Raw genomic sequence first — 17,470 nt, forward strand, 5'->3', positions numbered from 1 at the left:
TCTGTTCCTGGGTACATCTTACAATTCAGTATCTGATTTCAGAATTTCTGTCTGACCACGATGTAATTTAACTGAAATACTCCCATATCACCCGGTCTTTCCCAAGTATACCTTCTCCTCTTGTGATTCTTGAACAGAGTATTCGCTATTACTATCTGAAACTTGTTACAGAACTCAATTAGTGATTCTCCTCTCCCATTCTTTGTCCCAAGCCCATTTTCTCCTGTAACCTTTTCTTCTACTTCTTTCCCCACAACTGCATTCCAGTCTCCCCATAACTATTAGATTTTCATATCCCTTTACGTACTGTATTACCCTTTCAATATCCTCATACACTTTTTCTATCTCTTCATCTTCAGCTTGCGATGTTGGCATGTAAACCTGAACTATTGTTGTCGGTGTTTGCTGTTGATTCTGATAAGAACAACCCTGTCACTGAACTGTTCACAATAACACACTCTCTGCCCTAACTTCCTATTCATAACGAATCCTACTCCCTTTATACCATTTTCTGCTGCTGTTGATATTACCCTATACTCATCTGACCAGAAATCATTGTCTTCTTTCCACTTCACTTCACTGACCCCTACTATATCTAGACTGAGCCTTAGCTTTTCCCTTTTCAGATTTTCTAGTTTCCCTACCATGTTCAAGCTTCTGACATTCCATGCCCCGAGTCGTAGAATGTTATCCTTTCGTTAATTATTCCATCTTTTTCTCATAGTAACCTCCCCTTTGGCAGTCCCCTCCCAGAGATCTGAATGGGGGACTATTCCAGAATCTTTTGCCAATGGAGAAATCATCATGACACTTCTCCAATTACAGGCCACATGTCCTGTGGATACATGTTACATGCCTTTAATGCAGTGGTTTCAATTGCCTTCTGCATCCTCACGCCGTTGATCATTGCTGATTCTTCCGCCTTTAGGGGCAGTTTCCCACCCCTAGGACAAGATAGTGCCCTGAAACTCTGTCCGCTCCTCCACCCTCTTTGACACGGCCGTTCGCAGAATGAGAGTGACTTCTTATGCTGGAAGTCTTTGGCTGCCAATGCTGATTATTAATCAAAATTTAAGCAGCAGCGGGATTCAAACCTGGGACCGAAAATGTTTTGATTATGAAACAAAGATGCTACCCCAAGACAATGGGTGCTGCTGTCAGCTGCAATGGATACAATTTTACTAACTGCAAGAGTATTAAATGAGTATAAAGCATGATAAAATTTAATGTTATGCAGCTAATTATGTGGAAGTTACAAATTATGTTATATTAATGAAACTTTATGTGGTTAGAATTACTTTAACTCTCAGCTAGAACTCACTTTCGTCACCTAGTTTATGAACTTTCTTCATCAGAACAGTTTCCCACAAATCAACTATCTCACGACTGTTCCTCTCATTCTCTTCCCTCCACTTCCGAAACAAGTCACGAACCTCTGAAACATAATACAAAGAAAGGTAAACAAAAGCAACCGCTTTTTTAAAATTTGTAAACAACCTAGGCACCAGAAAAACTCATTACGACAAGGTAAATAGTGTGCACAAAACAAGCAAATAATGTATTGGATTGAAAGACAGAGTCTGCACAGCTAAGCACTGAAAAATTAAATTGCTACGAGAAAGAAGAGGGAATGTGTCTCATTAACAGTTTAATTCATACACCACTGCAATTCAGGGTCATGTTTCAAAGATGAATAAAATCAAACACAATGTCTTTAGGGAAAAAATGTAGAGTGTGGCTGGAACCATTTCCCTACAAGTTCCACCAATTTCACTCATAGCAGAACTAACTTTCTTTCAACATTCTTTATGATCCTAAGAGATTAGTCTCATGGCCAAGGGCTCAGACTTAACCAAAAGTGAAAGGGCTTCATTGCAAGCTTATCCATATGTTCCCAATGTGTTCCACACCATGGGATTGGGTATTATAATAAATAAAATCTCTTGGAAGCACTTGCTTGAGTGATTTTTGTTTTTTAATGTGCTGTGGTTTGAAATATGGCATCCCGGCTATTACACAAGTTGAAAATATGGTCACTATTTTTTATAAACTTAAATTTGCCATATTTCGTGACAGTACCTTTTCCATTAGACGTTTGCAAGCAAATATAAGTCTTGGCTTCAGTTGTCTAAGTATGATTCCACAATGCATCGTTGTCGGCCGCAGAAAATGACGTGGTTCAGCGTGTTTCTCTCATTTTGATGTTTCAAATACAGTTTCTTCAAATGTAGTTTCTTCTTTTTTAGTTAATACAAAAATAATAGTAACATAATTCAAAATTATTTATGACTGCGACCTTCACATTGTTCTTCCGTCAACACACACCAAGAGTTAGCTTCCGACTCGGACTGACTATAGTCAAAGACTACTCCAACGTCAAAGATATTTTACACAATTAGTTTCTTTGCTATTCTTCGATACATTTTCTAATAGTAATCAATATGCTTTTACTCTCAAAAACAGAAGTAAATTAACATATAATAAGACAAATTATAACAAATTCTGACAAAAATATAAGAAAACATTTTCAATTCAGTATCGACAAATACGGTACTCCCAGATCCATTACAGGTTCATGCACAAGGATATTAAATGTAGTCTGGCAATGGCAAGAAAAGTGTTTCTGGATAAGAAACTTTTTAACATCAAATACAGAGTTAAGTGGTAGGAAGTCTTTCCTGAAGATATTTGTCTTGAGTGTAGCCTTGTATGGAAGGGAAAAACAGATGATAAACATTTCAGGGACGACTGGGCTAGAAGCTTTTTCAATGTGGTGCTGCAGAAGAATGCTGAAGACTGGACAGGCAGATCATGTAACCAACGAGGAGGTACTAAATAGAACTGGGGAGTAAAGAAATCTGTGGCATAACTTGATTAAAAGTAGTGATCGGTTGATAGGACACATTCTGACAAGGGACAGTGGCACAGTGGATAGGCCTTGATAAACCGAACACAGATCAATTGAGAAAACAGGAAGAAGTTGTGTGGAACTGTGAAAAAATAAGCAAAATATACAAACTGAGTAGTTCATGGGTCACATATGCAACATCAAGGAGTACGTGAGTTTAGGAGCGTCGTGGTCTCGTGGTAGCGTGAGCAGCTGCAGTTGAAGAGGTCAGAGGTCCTTGGTTCAAGTCTTCCCACAAGTGAAAATTTTACTTTCTTTATTTTTGCATAGTTATTATCTGTCCGTTCGTTCATTGACGTCCTTGGTTCAAGTCTTCTCACAAGTGAAAATTTTACTTACTTTATTTTTGCATAGTTCTTATCTGTCCGTTCGTTCATTGACGTCTCTGTTCACTGTAATAAGTTTAGTGTCTGTGTTTTGCGACCGCATCGCAAAACCGTGCGATTAGTAGACGAAAGGACGTGCCTCTCCAATGGGAACGGAAAACATTTGATCGCAAGGTCATAGGTCAACCGATTCCTCCACAGGAAAACACATCTGATATATTCTATACGACACTGGTGACGGCATGTGCGTCACATGACAGGAATATGTTGTCGACCGACCTAACTTGTACACTTGGCGAATGGGTAAAAAGACTCTTCTACATTGCCCGATTTATGTTTTCTTGTGGATGTGATAATTACTCCCAAAAAAGTGATGAAAACATAAGAGTTTGTCACATAAACTGAACATAAAAAATTAAAATTTTCACTCGATTGGAGATTTGAACCAAGGACCTTTCGTTCCGCAGCTGCTCACGTTACCACGAGACCACCGAGCTCCTGCGGTCCTTGATGTTACCTATCTTCCCATGAACTACTCAGTTTGTATATTTTTCTTATTTTTTCTCAGTTCCACACAACTTCTTCCTGTTTTCTCAATTGATCTGTGTTCAGTTTTTCAAGGCCTATCCACGGTGCCAACTTATAACTAAATCTGAGGGGGGTGCGATGGGGAGGTTCCCTTGTGAGACATCAAGGGATCACTGATTTAGTACTGGAGAGAAGAGGGAAGGGGGTTAAATTGTCCAGGCTTTCACAGGACAAACTAGTGTGGAGGGCTGTATCAAACCAGTGTTTGGACTGAAGACCACAACCACAACATAGACAGACAGCGCATGCAAATTTATGTGATATCATGGCACATTTTTTGCAGAGCATCAGAAGTGATCTCTTCACAACAACGAAAAAAGCTAAATGTAGCATTCATGCATTCTTGGCAGTCACCTTTATCTTATTGTGGCCTAACCATTCCATGTTCACCCACAAAGTGCCTGGATCAAACTAAATGATACATTGCATGAAAACACCAGCTGTAATGAACAGAAATTTTCACTATCTGTACGGTGACACAGCATAGGGCAATACCACATACATAGAACTTACCAGTTGGCATTTAGTGCTCAGTACACCAAGATGGTGCATTCCTTTCAACATTTTGAGTTGTAAAGAAATGAGCAAATTGTTAATGTGTGATCTATTGTGCAGTTTCTGCCATGATGATCTCAGCGAGTAAGTTGTTTATGGTTCACCTGTTATTCTCTGCCATACGGACAATGTATCAATTGAGAACAGAGGGCCACGAAAGGTAGCAGGTCATGTGTACAACTGTCCCTTGTAAATACCACTGGGTCAGACATTTTCTGCAAACTAGAATAATTTTATCACACACCAAACTGACTAATCCAGAATGGCTGCCGCTTGCTATGATGCATCTTCATGCTGCCAGCTGGAAATAGGTCCTGTCCCATTGGCAGATCTCTATCAGGGAAAAAGTAAAGATTGTTGTCATGGGCATCTGAACCCTAATTTTCACACATGCAAAATGCAGAATAGTACTGCATGAATCCTGCTGGAGCAAATACAGAGAAAATCTGAAGAAATGAACCTAAGTAGTGCCACTAAGAGCAATAAACATACTAACGGTCACATTTTTTGGTAAGGATTTTTGTGACCTACAAAATCAATTTCCCCTCCATTTCTTGACTAAATTCTGTGTCATATACACTCAGTACATCCTTTCAAAATATGTGCTGAGTCATGAAGTCACACAGGAGAAAAGTGTACCATGTGTACTCCAAGCAATACATTATCTGATATTTACATATTCAGACCTCCACATTTGTCTTAGGATGGTCAAAGGAAGCAGGATGGCCCACTCTTATACAAATTTATACACGACTCAGTAGAGCTTTCCTCGAATCCACCTAAATTAGATATTTATATAATTTAGGAGTAAAAAAAGCCCATCCACCAAATAGAAGAAGTCTGATGCATCAAAATGCACACACAAAAGAGAAAGAAAACTTCCTAGCTTCCAGAATCAATCATATCTCGTATTACAAGAGAAGTACACATATGAAATACACATGCATACACGTCTGTGCATCTACGTAGTTCCGGCTGGATGCAAAATGTCATGATTGCAGTTTGTCTGGTGGATGGGGTGGAAGTTTGTGTCGGAGCGAGGCAGGGAGGGAAGGATGAAGAGGTGTTGAGAGGGGTAGCTAGAGGCTTGGAGGGAAACATCAGTTTCCTGGCTAGGAATGCGGGAGGGAGGGGTGGCAAGTGTACAAGCTAGGCATGTGATGCACAGATGCTGGAGGTGGTGGGGAATGGCACACAATGTAGGTGACATGGAGACATTAAGTGGGAGGTAGCAAGAGGACACAGAAAATGGAAACTGTTGGGAGGACAGTGTGGGGATAGTTGGTTAATGGAGACTGAGGCCCGGAAGGTTATGGAAACATTGCAAGGATAACTCCCTTCTTCGTAGTTCACACAGATGGTTCCCCGGGTTGGGAAGCAGCCATTGAAATCAAGCCTGTTGCATTCAACTGCATGAGGAACTACTGGGTGGTCAACTCTGTTTTTGGCCACAGTCTGGTGGTGGTCACTCATTCCAGTGGACACCTGTTTGGTTGTCATGCCAACATAAAACACTGCACAGTGATTGCAGTAGATTTGCCATATGACACGTCCACAATGACATGGCTGCATTAACAAGTGGCTTTGCCTCTGACTAACCACTGTATTTCATCTCCAAATCAACCCACCTCTCCACACAGATTTCTCTTGGCAGAATTTTACACATTTCCTCTTTTTCATGTGCAATTAAATATCCTCACGTCTCAGAACCCTCCCAATGTCCTCAACAAAATTTCTTGCATCCATTTCATTCCCTAAAATCACACTCTGTTATCAAGTTCCTTTAAGACCATCTAATGCTTTCATTCATCCAAGTCCTGCATTATTTCCTGTTTTCCTAGCAACATCCTAGACAATTGGACCACTGCTCCATCTACCTGCGTCAGTTCAGAAAAGTATCGCTTTTCTCATCAAAACCCAGTCCCTCATCCTGTTCCTTAAATGCTGCCTAAGCCATGGAGCCCTCAAATCGCCTCTCCCAAAAATGCTAACCATAAGAAATCCATTTTCTGGATCCCATCCCTCTTTCTTAATAACTTCACCTTTTCAGATTCCCCCAGTCCCTATTCACAACAAATATGATACTGCAGAAGCATACCACCATGGCACAGATATCTCAGTACCACCACTGCTCCCTCTGGAATATACTTTATTACACAATCATAACTACCTACACCACATCTTCAAAATTGAAACCATTATCCTCCAAGAGTATTTCAGACAACACCTTCATAAACTGTCCAACCTGTTGACATTCCCGCCTTGGAGCACTGCTATCCATCAACACTTCTCCTACCCACAGTGAACCCCTTGTTAAACCCTCGCAGCATCCATAACCTGCTTAGCTGACCTTTTCAATTTGTCTCATCCTCCAGAACTCCCTCCTAACACTCCACAAAATCCACAACCCAAAAAATCCAAAACACACAGTTTTAATCTACCAGGAAGTTTCATATCAGCACACACCCCGCTGCAGAGTGAAAATCTCATTCTGGATCCAAAACACTGTTGATAATCTTGCCTCTCCCAATTCAACCATCCAACTACAACCTTCCCTCCCACCTAACTAATCCCTTGACACTTTCCAGGAATTTCTTACCTCCAACTCAGCCTCAACATCCTCCCCCAGGCCCATTCCTAAGAACACTAATCTTTTTGTAGAAGAGAGGACAGCTGTACACAACCCAAAAACATACCATTACCCCACAATCATCCTCCTTGCAGACAAAGGCTCCACCACTGTTACCATGAATCACAGTGACTACCCAACAGAATGCTTCCACCAACTGCTGCCTGTCTCTTCACCTAAGAGCTCTGCCATAGCGATCCCATCACAGAAGTCCAACACAGCCTTTCATCCATTCCAAAATCCTTACGCCCATCACAGAACCTCTCCGTCAAGTCCATCTCCCTCCTCAAGCCAATGACACACTTCACAACCACCTTCTAGGTGTTCCTCACAATCCGTAAAGCCAACAATCCTGGATGCCCCACTGTAGCTGGCTATTGTGCTCCCACTGAGAGAATTTCCACTTTTATAGACCAACAGCTTCAACCAACTGCCATAAACCTAGCCTCGCACATCAAGATACTAACTACTTCCTTTACCAATGCTCCACCATCCCCACCCCTTTACCTCCTGAATCCCTACTTGTTACTACTGCCCTTGCCACCATCAAATACTACATCTCTTAACATCCTTCATGCTCTAAAGCCAATACCTCATTTCTCATACTCATTATCAACCACATCCTAAACACAACTGCTTCTCCTATTGGGGGGGGGGGGGGGGGGGGGGCGAGGGAGATAAATAAAGGAAATCCATGGCAAAGCCATGTGTACCCACATGCCACCCCTCTATACCAACCTGTAGGGATAGCAGTAGACCGTAATCGGCTCACGCCTGACAGCTAGTGATCAGCTGACTGCGAAACATCAGCTGAATTCATCTGAGAGCCACAAGGAATGCTGGCAATTGACTGATCTTTGCTAAGGTGCAGATGTTCCATGCAGTGAACTTTAATTTGCTTATTTCTTTTTTACTTTTGCTTGGTTGCTGATGTGCTGGTGGAGACTGTATGGTTAATATTGATTGCAATTAAGTAATTTATTTTTCTTTTAATGTATTGGATGTAAGCCACACTACATGTCATTAGAAATAAAGTATTGAGTTTAATTTGCATACAGTTGTCCTCTGTACATGGACACCATATTGATTGCTGGTCTCACACTTCAAACTGATGCCAATGACAAACCTTTCTATGGGCCATATGCAAAAAGCCTTCTTAGCATCCCAAAACCCCAACCCTTGTCCGTTTCAGGTTTATTAATGATATCGTCATGATCTGGACTCAGGGCCAAGACACCCCTATCCTGATTCCTCCTCAACCTCAACTCCTCCTCCCCCGCCCACTTCACCTTGTCATCCTCAACTCATTGCACCACCTTGTTCGATATTGACATCCACATCTCTAATGGCTCCATTCACCTCCGTTCATATTAAACCTACTAACCATCAATAGTGCCAGAATTTTCAATCTGACGTCCATTCCACACCAAAATTCCCTATCCCATATAACATCGGCACCTGTGGCTGGCATATCTAGTGATGGGAACTCCCTTGCCTAGTATGCTGAACTTCACGAGAGCCTTCACAGACAGGTATTAACCTCCAAACCTAGTCCACAAGCAGATTTCCTGTGCCATATGCTAACACAGCTGCAATGCTCTCAATCAGGCCCAAGAATCAGCTACGAAGGCGCATTCCCTGTCATCACCCAGTACTATCCTGGACTGGAACAACTCAACCATAACCTTCATCAGGGTTGTGAGTCTCTATCATTGTACTCTGAAATGAGGGACATTCTACCTAAGATCTCACTTGTCCCTCCTAAAGCGGTATTCTGTCATGCACCCACCCTACACAACACCCTAGTTCATCCCTATGCCACTCCCAACCCCCTTCCCACAGGGATCATATCCCGGTGGAAGACCCAGGTGCAAATCCAGCCCAATCCACCCAACCAGCACTTCCTATTCCAATCCTGTCACAGGCTCCTCCCACCCCTTAACAGGCCGGCCACCTGTGAAAGCAGCCGTTTCATTTACCAACTCTGCAGCAAGCACTCCACAGCTTATGTCATTATGACAACCAAACAGCCACCCAGCAAAACAAATGATCATTGCCAAACTGCGGCAAAAAATGAAGTTGACCATCCAGTGGCACAAAATGCTTAATTCCAATCACTGCTTCACAACCTGGGCCACACGGGTTCTTCTTTCCATCACCAGCTTTTCTGAATTACACAGATAGTAATTGTCTTTGCAATATATCCTTTGCTCCCATAACCTCCCTCTCTGTCAATCCACTGTCCTCACACACTCCACCCAATAGTTCCCTATTCATCTGTCCTATCATACATCCTAATTCACATCTTCACATCACCTTCACCTTGTGCCTTTCACTACCAGCTCTGGCACCCATGCATTAAATGCCTATGCCATAAATATGCCACCACTCCCTGCCACATTTCTCGCCAGCAAACCAGCTGTATCTCTCTGAGCCACTAGCTATCCACCCCCAACCCTTCTTCCTGCCTTTCCCGCCCTCTGCCCACCCACCTGACAACATCCCCAGGACACCCTTCCACTTGCTGAACTACAATCACGGCACTGTGAGTCCAGCTGGGGATATGTAGGGGCACAGACAAGTGTTTTTTGTATGCCATATGTATTTGTGCTGTAGTTCCAGGTAGGACTGATCCTGAAAGCTGGCAATGTTTATTTCTTTTTCCGTGTGCCTGTTGACGACACAATCTTTCTACTATTCAGTGAGTAGTCTCCTTCACTCCTAAATTGTACGGTCCACTCACATTAATGTGACCACTGGCTACGTTAAATGACAACATGTAATAACCACTCACAAATGGCAAGTGGCAGCACTAGCAGTGGCAAGTAGACAAAGCGTGTTAGGGTGACCCGAAAACAGTGGAGTTGCCGTAACGCAGAAATGGAGTGATTTATTTGGCGTCTGAAAGGGCATGAACACTGGCTTTCACACCAAGAATGGAAGCATTTCCGAAATGGCAATTTGCAAAATTGTTCACCCGGTGCTGTGGTTAAAGTATGTCATGCATGGAAAAATGGCACTGTCCAAAATAGCTGTCAAGATGACTGTGGTGCATCATAGACCACAAAAGACAGGGGTGAATGTCAGTTGCAGAAATGTATATGAGCAGGCAGGCATGTAACTGTTGAGCAACTGACCGCCCAAATGAACCAAGCGGATCCCAACAGTGTCTCCTCAACAACCGTTCAGTGAATGTTGCTGCATATGGGCCTCTGCAGCAAGTGCCTGGTTCTTGCAGCCACACCAACTGCTGGTCATCAGTGACGAAGACTGAAATTTGTGTGCCAATAACACAACTGGACACCCATTGTGTGGCAATAGGTAACCTCTTCAGATGAATCACATTTTATGCTCCATCGGAAAGATAGCCATTCACCTCTAGGGCATGAAATGTCAAAGCATACACGGTGTAGCAACTGCCGGAAACGTCCAAGCTACAGGAAGGAGTGTTATAGTCTGGGGAATGTTTTCGTGGCATCCCCTGGGTGATCTTGTCATTCTGGAAGGTACAGTGGATCAACACCTGTGCATCTACCCTTGAGGACCATGTCCAACCCTACATGCAGTATCTTTGCCCGGCACAATGCCACCTACCATCAGAACAATGGAACATGTTATGCAGCTCACAGTGTGTGTGCACGTTTTGAAGAACACCACGAGAATTTACTGTACTCCCCTAGCCACCAAACTCCCCAGATTTAAACCCAATCAAGAATATGCACAATCGTCTCAATCAGGCTGTTAGTGCCATGGATCAACTGGCCATGGCACTGGAGACAGCATGCCTCCCCATCCCTGTTCGTAACTTCCATAACCTCACTGTCACACTTAGTGCCCATTAGTGCTGCCCAAGGTAGTATTTCAGGCTTCTGACAGGTGGTCACATTAATGAGACTGGACAGTGTACACTATGCGATCAAAAGTATTCGGGCACTCACAAAAACATACATTTTTCACATTAAGTATGGAGTACCTGGCAGCTACAGCCAAGTACTCCATATCAGCGACCTCAGTAGTCACTAAACATCGTGAGAGAGCAGAATGGGGTGCTCTGCAGAACTCTCGTACTTCAAACGTGGTCAGGTGATTGGGTGTCACTAGTGTCATATGTCTGTACACGAGATTTCCACACTCCTCAACATCCCTAGGTCCACTGCTTCCGATGTGATAGCGAAGTGGAAATGTGAAGGGACACGTACAGCACAAAAGCATACAGGTCAACCTACTCTGTTGACTGACAGAGACTGCCAACAGTTGAAGAGGGTCGTAATGTGTAATAGGCAGTCGTCTATCCACACAAACACACAGAAATTCCAAACTGCGCCAGGATCCACTGCAAGTACTATGACAGTTAGGCGGGAGGTGAGAAAACTTGGATTTCATGGTCGAGCAGCTGCTCATAAGCCACACATCACGCCGGTAAATGCCAAACAACGCCTCACCTGGTGTAAGGAGCGTAAACATTGGACCATGAACAGTGGGAAAACATTGTGTGGAGTGATGAATCACGGCGCACAATGTGGCAATCCGATGGCAGGGTGTGGGTATGGCAAACGCCCAGTGAACATCATCTGCCAACATGTGTAGCGCCAACAACAAAATTCGGAGGCAGTGATGTTATGGTGTGGTGTGGTCGGGTTTTTCACGGAGGGGGCTTGTACCCTTGTTATTTTGCATAACACTATCACAGCACAGGCCTACATTGATGTTTTAATCACCTTCTTGCTTCCCACTGTTGAAGGCAATGCGAGGATGACGACTGCATATTTCGACATGATTAAGCACCTGTTGATAATGCACGGCCTGTGGCAGAGTGGTTACACAACAATAACATCCCTGTAATGGACTGGCCTGGACTGAGTCCTGACCTGAATCCTATAGAACACCTTTGGGATGTTTTGGAATCTCAACTCCGCGCCAAGCCTCACCGACCGACATCAATACCTCTCCTCAGTGCAACACTCCGTGAAGAGTTGGCTGTCATTCCCCAAGAAACTTGCATCAGATTGAACGTATGCCTAAGAGAGTGGAAGCCGTCATCAAATATAAGGGTGGGCTAACACCATATTGAATTCCAGCATTACCTTTGGAGGGCACTATGAACTTTTATGTCATTTTCTGCCAGGTGTCTGGATTCTTTTGATCACATAGTGTACTTACATTCTGCCACAACTTTCCTACTACATTTAAATTAAATACTTCCACTATCTACCTTCTTGCATAAGTACACGAACATAACTATACCATCTGTGCTCTGCTTAGTGACCTCAAAGGGCCAAATGAAGATGTCTATGTACTGCCTGTCCTCTGTTTACTGACCTCAAGGGCCCCAATGAAAATGTCACTGTGTTGGCCCAGAACCTCAATTGACTTTAATTGCCAATACTACGAATTTATGTTGCCTAGGAACAAAACAATGCCATTCCCTTAACAAGTTGATCTCTAGATTCTGGGACCGATTATTCCAGTTAGATATTCTACAAGTACCAATGTGTAGCCTACTGTAAACAAAACTATAACCTTATGATTGAGCAAAGTCGCACAGTAGTTGAGGCAATGGACTAGCTAGCATTCAGGAGGAATGGGGTTCAAATCACCATCTGGTCATCTACATTTATGTATTCCCTAGTTTAGTCGTACGGATATTAGGTCGGCATTGGAATAAATGACAGTTATTCACAGTAACAGAAGTGACTCCCCTGTTAATTTTAGCTCTACGTAATAAGCATAAATAGTTAATTATCGACACAGTCTAACAACTCATTTCTTTATTAATGTATATCTTGACTTATTCCATGCATTCTACTTGTTGGGATTTTTGGAACATAGTGATTTCTTAAGTCTTACTCAGTCTGGAGGTGACTGGCGATAATACAATCAGACTAACTCCATGTAATATGTTCACTGGGCAAGAGCTTTTTCACCTTGACTCATCTTAGCAATTTACTACCATTGCAAAGGCCAGACCTTTAAATTAAATCTAGTAAAAGATTTTTCATAATTTGTATTAAAATCCCTAAATAGCACAGAAAGCGATACTCACACCTTTGGCATATGTGCATGACAAACTGAATAACACTTTTTGATAACACAAACAAGCTTGCTGAAGAAGTACTGAAGATTTAACAGTTCCAATGTTAATATTAATATTTCACAATACATTACTATAATCATCTGGAAGTAAATGCTAAGATGTACAGCTTGTGCAGTAATGAAGCACAAGGCAAAGTCCTATCAACTTGAGACTAAATCAAACTGTCATAAATGTTTGTGGTGGAGGTGTACTCAAATGACTTTACTGAAGGCGCATTTTGCTAATTTATCATTAGCGATATGTCATTTATTATTGTGTATACGTGTAACTAACACACCTGCATGCAGTTAAGATATACACACAGTAATAGGGCGAATATAATACGGTTTACTGGTGACAAGGGAAATTAATTCTTAATGAAGACTGGACTACTCCACTGTCTTCACAAAAATGCATTATAAAAACAAATAAACACGATGTTAAATAAGCCTAACGAGGTCTGACACTCTACCACATGATCTAGTGCCTGGCCAACTTAATACAATACCGACTAATACAATGGCAAGTAAAATTAATTCTTAGTGATAATCGATTCCTCCGCTCTCTTGTAAAACTTACGCCTAATGCTTGTGAAACGCGACAATAAACCTAACACCCAAGCATCTGTAATTTGCGATTTCTTACCAGACCAACTAAGTTTTCCGGAATTCCAAGACATGTTTATTAATTTGTTCCTGTCTGCTTATTTCAAAACAGCCCACATCATACATGGACAGAGAATTCAACACTAAAGATGTACCACTTTTAGTATTTGTATATACTGTATTTTTAAGCAAAGTCCTTCCAAAGTGTAGAGTAGAAACAATATATGAATTGTAAAAACACAAACTTCAAACGAAATTTACAAAAAATAGAAATACCCCCGGAGGAACGCCAAAACAACGCCAAATTATAAGAAGTCCAAGGCTCATTCATAGATCACAAAGATCTACTCTCTATGGGCTCATCCAACGCCACCTAGGTGGCGTTGGCTCATCTCGGGGAAATAGGGAACTTCAGTAGTGCTCGTAGTAGCCTGTCAGTGAACTTCGAAAACACGAAACTACAGCGCGAAAAGCCCTATCCTTACTTTGCGAAATGTAAATATTGAATGACAATATTTCTCAAAAGTGGGCCTGATAATCTGGTAGTAAAGTGTGTACCTAGAAACTTTTTTGTGACCTTGCGATGCAATATATTCGAGAAATCTCAATCAAAAACTATGTTTAGCTTCTCGTAGCTGGGGTTCACAGCCATGTCAAATTTTGTAAATGACAAAGTCGTCGTCTTTTGACTGTAAAATAATTTATTTGTAAAACTCAATGCTGCAGTTTTGACAGTATGGCGATTATCAAGTGTTAATAATTGCCCCTTATCACGTGGCAAAATCTGGTTTGGTATGACATACAAGCTGGTTTCATTGCAATGTGATCCTTATTATGACGTTGTATTACCCACTTTCAGTTACATTGTAAATGTGTTGCTCGTATACTGGTAAATTTTTGCTCGCATCCGTAATATTTGGTGGGGAAAATGATTTCGTATTTGTTTTTGCTTCCTATGAAACAGAAGCCGGTTTTGTAGCATGGTATTCTGTGGAGTCGTGTCTATTTGTCAATGATTACGGATCCGTACATGAAATCTCGTTTTAATTGCATTGCAAGTATATTACTCTTATTCTAAATAATTTTTGTTTGCATCCGTTTTCGTACTTTCTCGCATTTACCTCCGAAATTTTCACTGTAGAGGATGATTCTAATACATCGGTTTCTGTTAAAATATATCGCTTGGAATACCTGTTAATAACGTATTTGCGTTACTACTGTTGCGTTTGTAACTTTTGCAAAGAAGAATTCAAACCATTGTGAAATGCATGGCACTCAGTGACATCAGCAATACTAGTCAAAACAGAACGACATACTCATTTCGTTTACTCGCGACGCATCTTCCGAAAGACAAAAGAGGAATTGCAGAAACCTTTCTCGCTGTTGTGTTTACATATTAGACTGCGGTCATAGTGGCACCGACATCGATGAATTTCACCGACAGCCAGGTTCGGCGGAAGACAGCCGATGTTTCGGGGTGAATTCTAAACTCAAAAAATAATTTGTTGAAATGAGAAGGGTGGTGCTTAAAGTTACTGTAACAGATCTTTTTTGTGTTTTGGTAGGTGGCCATTAGTTGTCTAGAAATTATTATTACTGCTTACTGACGTTTTTAGCCAGTAAGGAGGGTGATTCTGTTACTTACGTGGTTTGCAAATGTGGTGTTATGTGCGTTCACATTTCAGTGCTTTACATTCGGAGTATCGTATTCTAAGCTTTGTTTATCTTTCACACGTATCCTTAATGATAGCCATTGAAAGTTAATTACTGTGTGCCTACACAATTGCAAATAAATTCAAGAATACATAGGGTTTATAACCTTGCTGTTCAAGGTCATCACTAATCATCTTGAGTACGTAAAGCTGAAGACTCGGGTCTAGTGAAGCAGGGGATACAACCCGTCGGCTTTGAACAATGACGTCATTCCTTAGTCATAGATAGTAATGTCTTCACTTCGAGGCATAGATAATAAAGCAGTTCTGTGTTCTAATAAGCGCTATCATTAAAATAATTGAATGTGAATCTAAAAGCGATCGTTTATCTATATTTCACTATTTTACCATATTTCACTTTCTTATTCCACCAATATGCTTCAGTAGCTGATAAGTGTTTTTTGGCTTATTAAAAAAAAATCTCACGAGATAGAATAAACTGATCCTAAGATACAGATGCTTCAGTAGCTGATAAGTGTTTTTTGGCTTTAAAAAAAATCTCAAGAGATAGAATAAACTGATCCTACTTCATTAAGCAATCAATAAAAAACTAAACTAAAACATAACAGCAAAAGCTGTTATGTTTTAGTTTAGTTTTTTATTGATTGCTGTTATGTTTTAGTTCAGTTTTTTATTGATTGCTTAATAAAGTAGGATCAGTTTATTCTATCTCGTGAGATTTTTTTTTAAAAAGCCAAAAAAGACTTATCAGCTACTGAAGGGAGCTACAACACTAAGAAGAATCACTTCTCGGCTTTTGACAAGATCAATGTTTATCTCTCTCGCATTCCTTTGTTTCTCAACATTCTCCTCAGCTCTTTCATCTTTGTAATACATGCTCTCTGGCGACTTGTGACGTCATTGTTCAAAGCCGACAGGTTGTATCCCCTGCTACACTAGACCCGAAATGTTTGATATGTACGATGCTATTTATAGTGTCCTAAATACTAACTTAAAAGCTAATATCTTCACTCTTGCGCCCCAAATACTACGAAATGTTAAATTTATTCTGTGCCGAATTTTGAAACTATGCCTTGTGCAAATGCACTAAAAAGACACTGTGATGTTATGATTTCCTTTATGAAAAGCTACATTCTACTTGGAAATAATACTGCCACCAGAAACCTTGTTGCTTCCTTTCTCAAATACACTGAACGTGTGTTTAAAGAGCAGTGAGCAAGTGTTTAAAGAGCACTGAAACTTCTCATTCTGGAATCTGATCAAATCTATCTTTACTCTCACCGTTTATCCTTGTATCATATAATGGAAACGACATCTACTTGCACCATGTAACGTAAGTAACCTATATTGCTCATAACCTCAGTGGCAAAATATTTATACACAGAAGTCACACATCCTACGACTGTTGCAAAATAAACCATACTCGGATAACATGTCTGGGAGAGAGCCTTAATGTGGTTTATCATTGAAACTACATATTTTATTAATATACAGGTATAAATATGAAATACTTCAAGAATGGCATTTTAGATTCAAAGGTAGCGGCCCCTTCTCAAGCTAATCGGTGGCAGGAGAAGGAAAATGTCATAAGTTAAAGCATTTTTAACATTTATAGCATGGCGTTTTTCTCTTCATCTCCTGTTCATAAAACTTGTTGCATATTTCCAATCACTGATGACAGAGTGTACTGTGCTCGTCATGTTCTTTTCGAGACAGGTGTAGTTTGTTTACATGTATTTGGTATCTTGTTTAATAGCAAACGCTGCATTACAGCAGTCATCTCCAAGCACAGAAGCATCGTGATAACCGTACCGTCCATGGAGGTTAAAATCTAATCTACTTCATACATAGAATAGATTCTAACCTAATCTAACCTCCTCGATCCCGTCAAAAACCGACGAATGAGATTGAACGCATAGTGACCAAGCTATTGGGAAACCTTTGGCGAGCACTATCAGTGCCACCACAGCCTAACCGAAAGTAATCAGAAACTGCCAGTTCATCTTCGCCATAGCAGTTATAATCCCATTAGTATGCAGTATCAGTTATCTTTATTACACCAGAACATTCCGGGACTCAGAAATAAAGTTGATGAACTACTCATTTGTATTGA

The 17,470-nt window shown here is 41.1% G+C and overlaps 1 protein-coding gene across 1 annotated transcript in view; it reads right to left on the reverse strand.

The window, feature by feature from the left end:
- Nucleotides 1–13,880, reverse strand: part of LOC124606593 (ER membrane protein complex subunit 2-like) — an 81,123-nt gene extending 67,243 nt beyond the window's left edge. Inside the window, exons 1-2 of the mRNA XM_047138581.1 lie at nucleotides 13,725–13,880; nucleotides 1,322–1,435 (exon numbers count right to left, since the gene is read on the reverse strand). Of these exons, the coding sequence (XP_046994537.1) occupies nucleotides 1,322–1,435; nucleotides 13,725–13,758 (148 nt within the window). The 5' untranslated portion in view covers nucleotides 13,759–13,880. The remainder of the gene's footprint in view (nucleotides 1–1,321; nucleotides 1,436–13,724) is intronic.
- Nucleotides 13,881–17,470: the final 3,590 nt, after the last annotated feature.

Source organism: Schistocerca americana, chromosome 1 (assembly GCF_021461395.2).
Source record: "Schistocerca americana isolate TAMUIC-IGC-003095 chromosome 1, iqSchAmer2.1, whole genome shotgun sequence".
Lineage (NCBI taxonomy): Eukaryota > Metazoa > Arthropoda > Insecta > Orthoptera > Acrididae > Schistocerca > Schistocerca americana.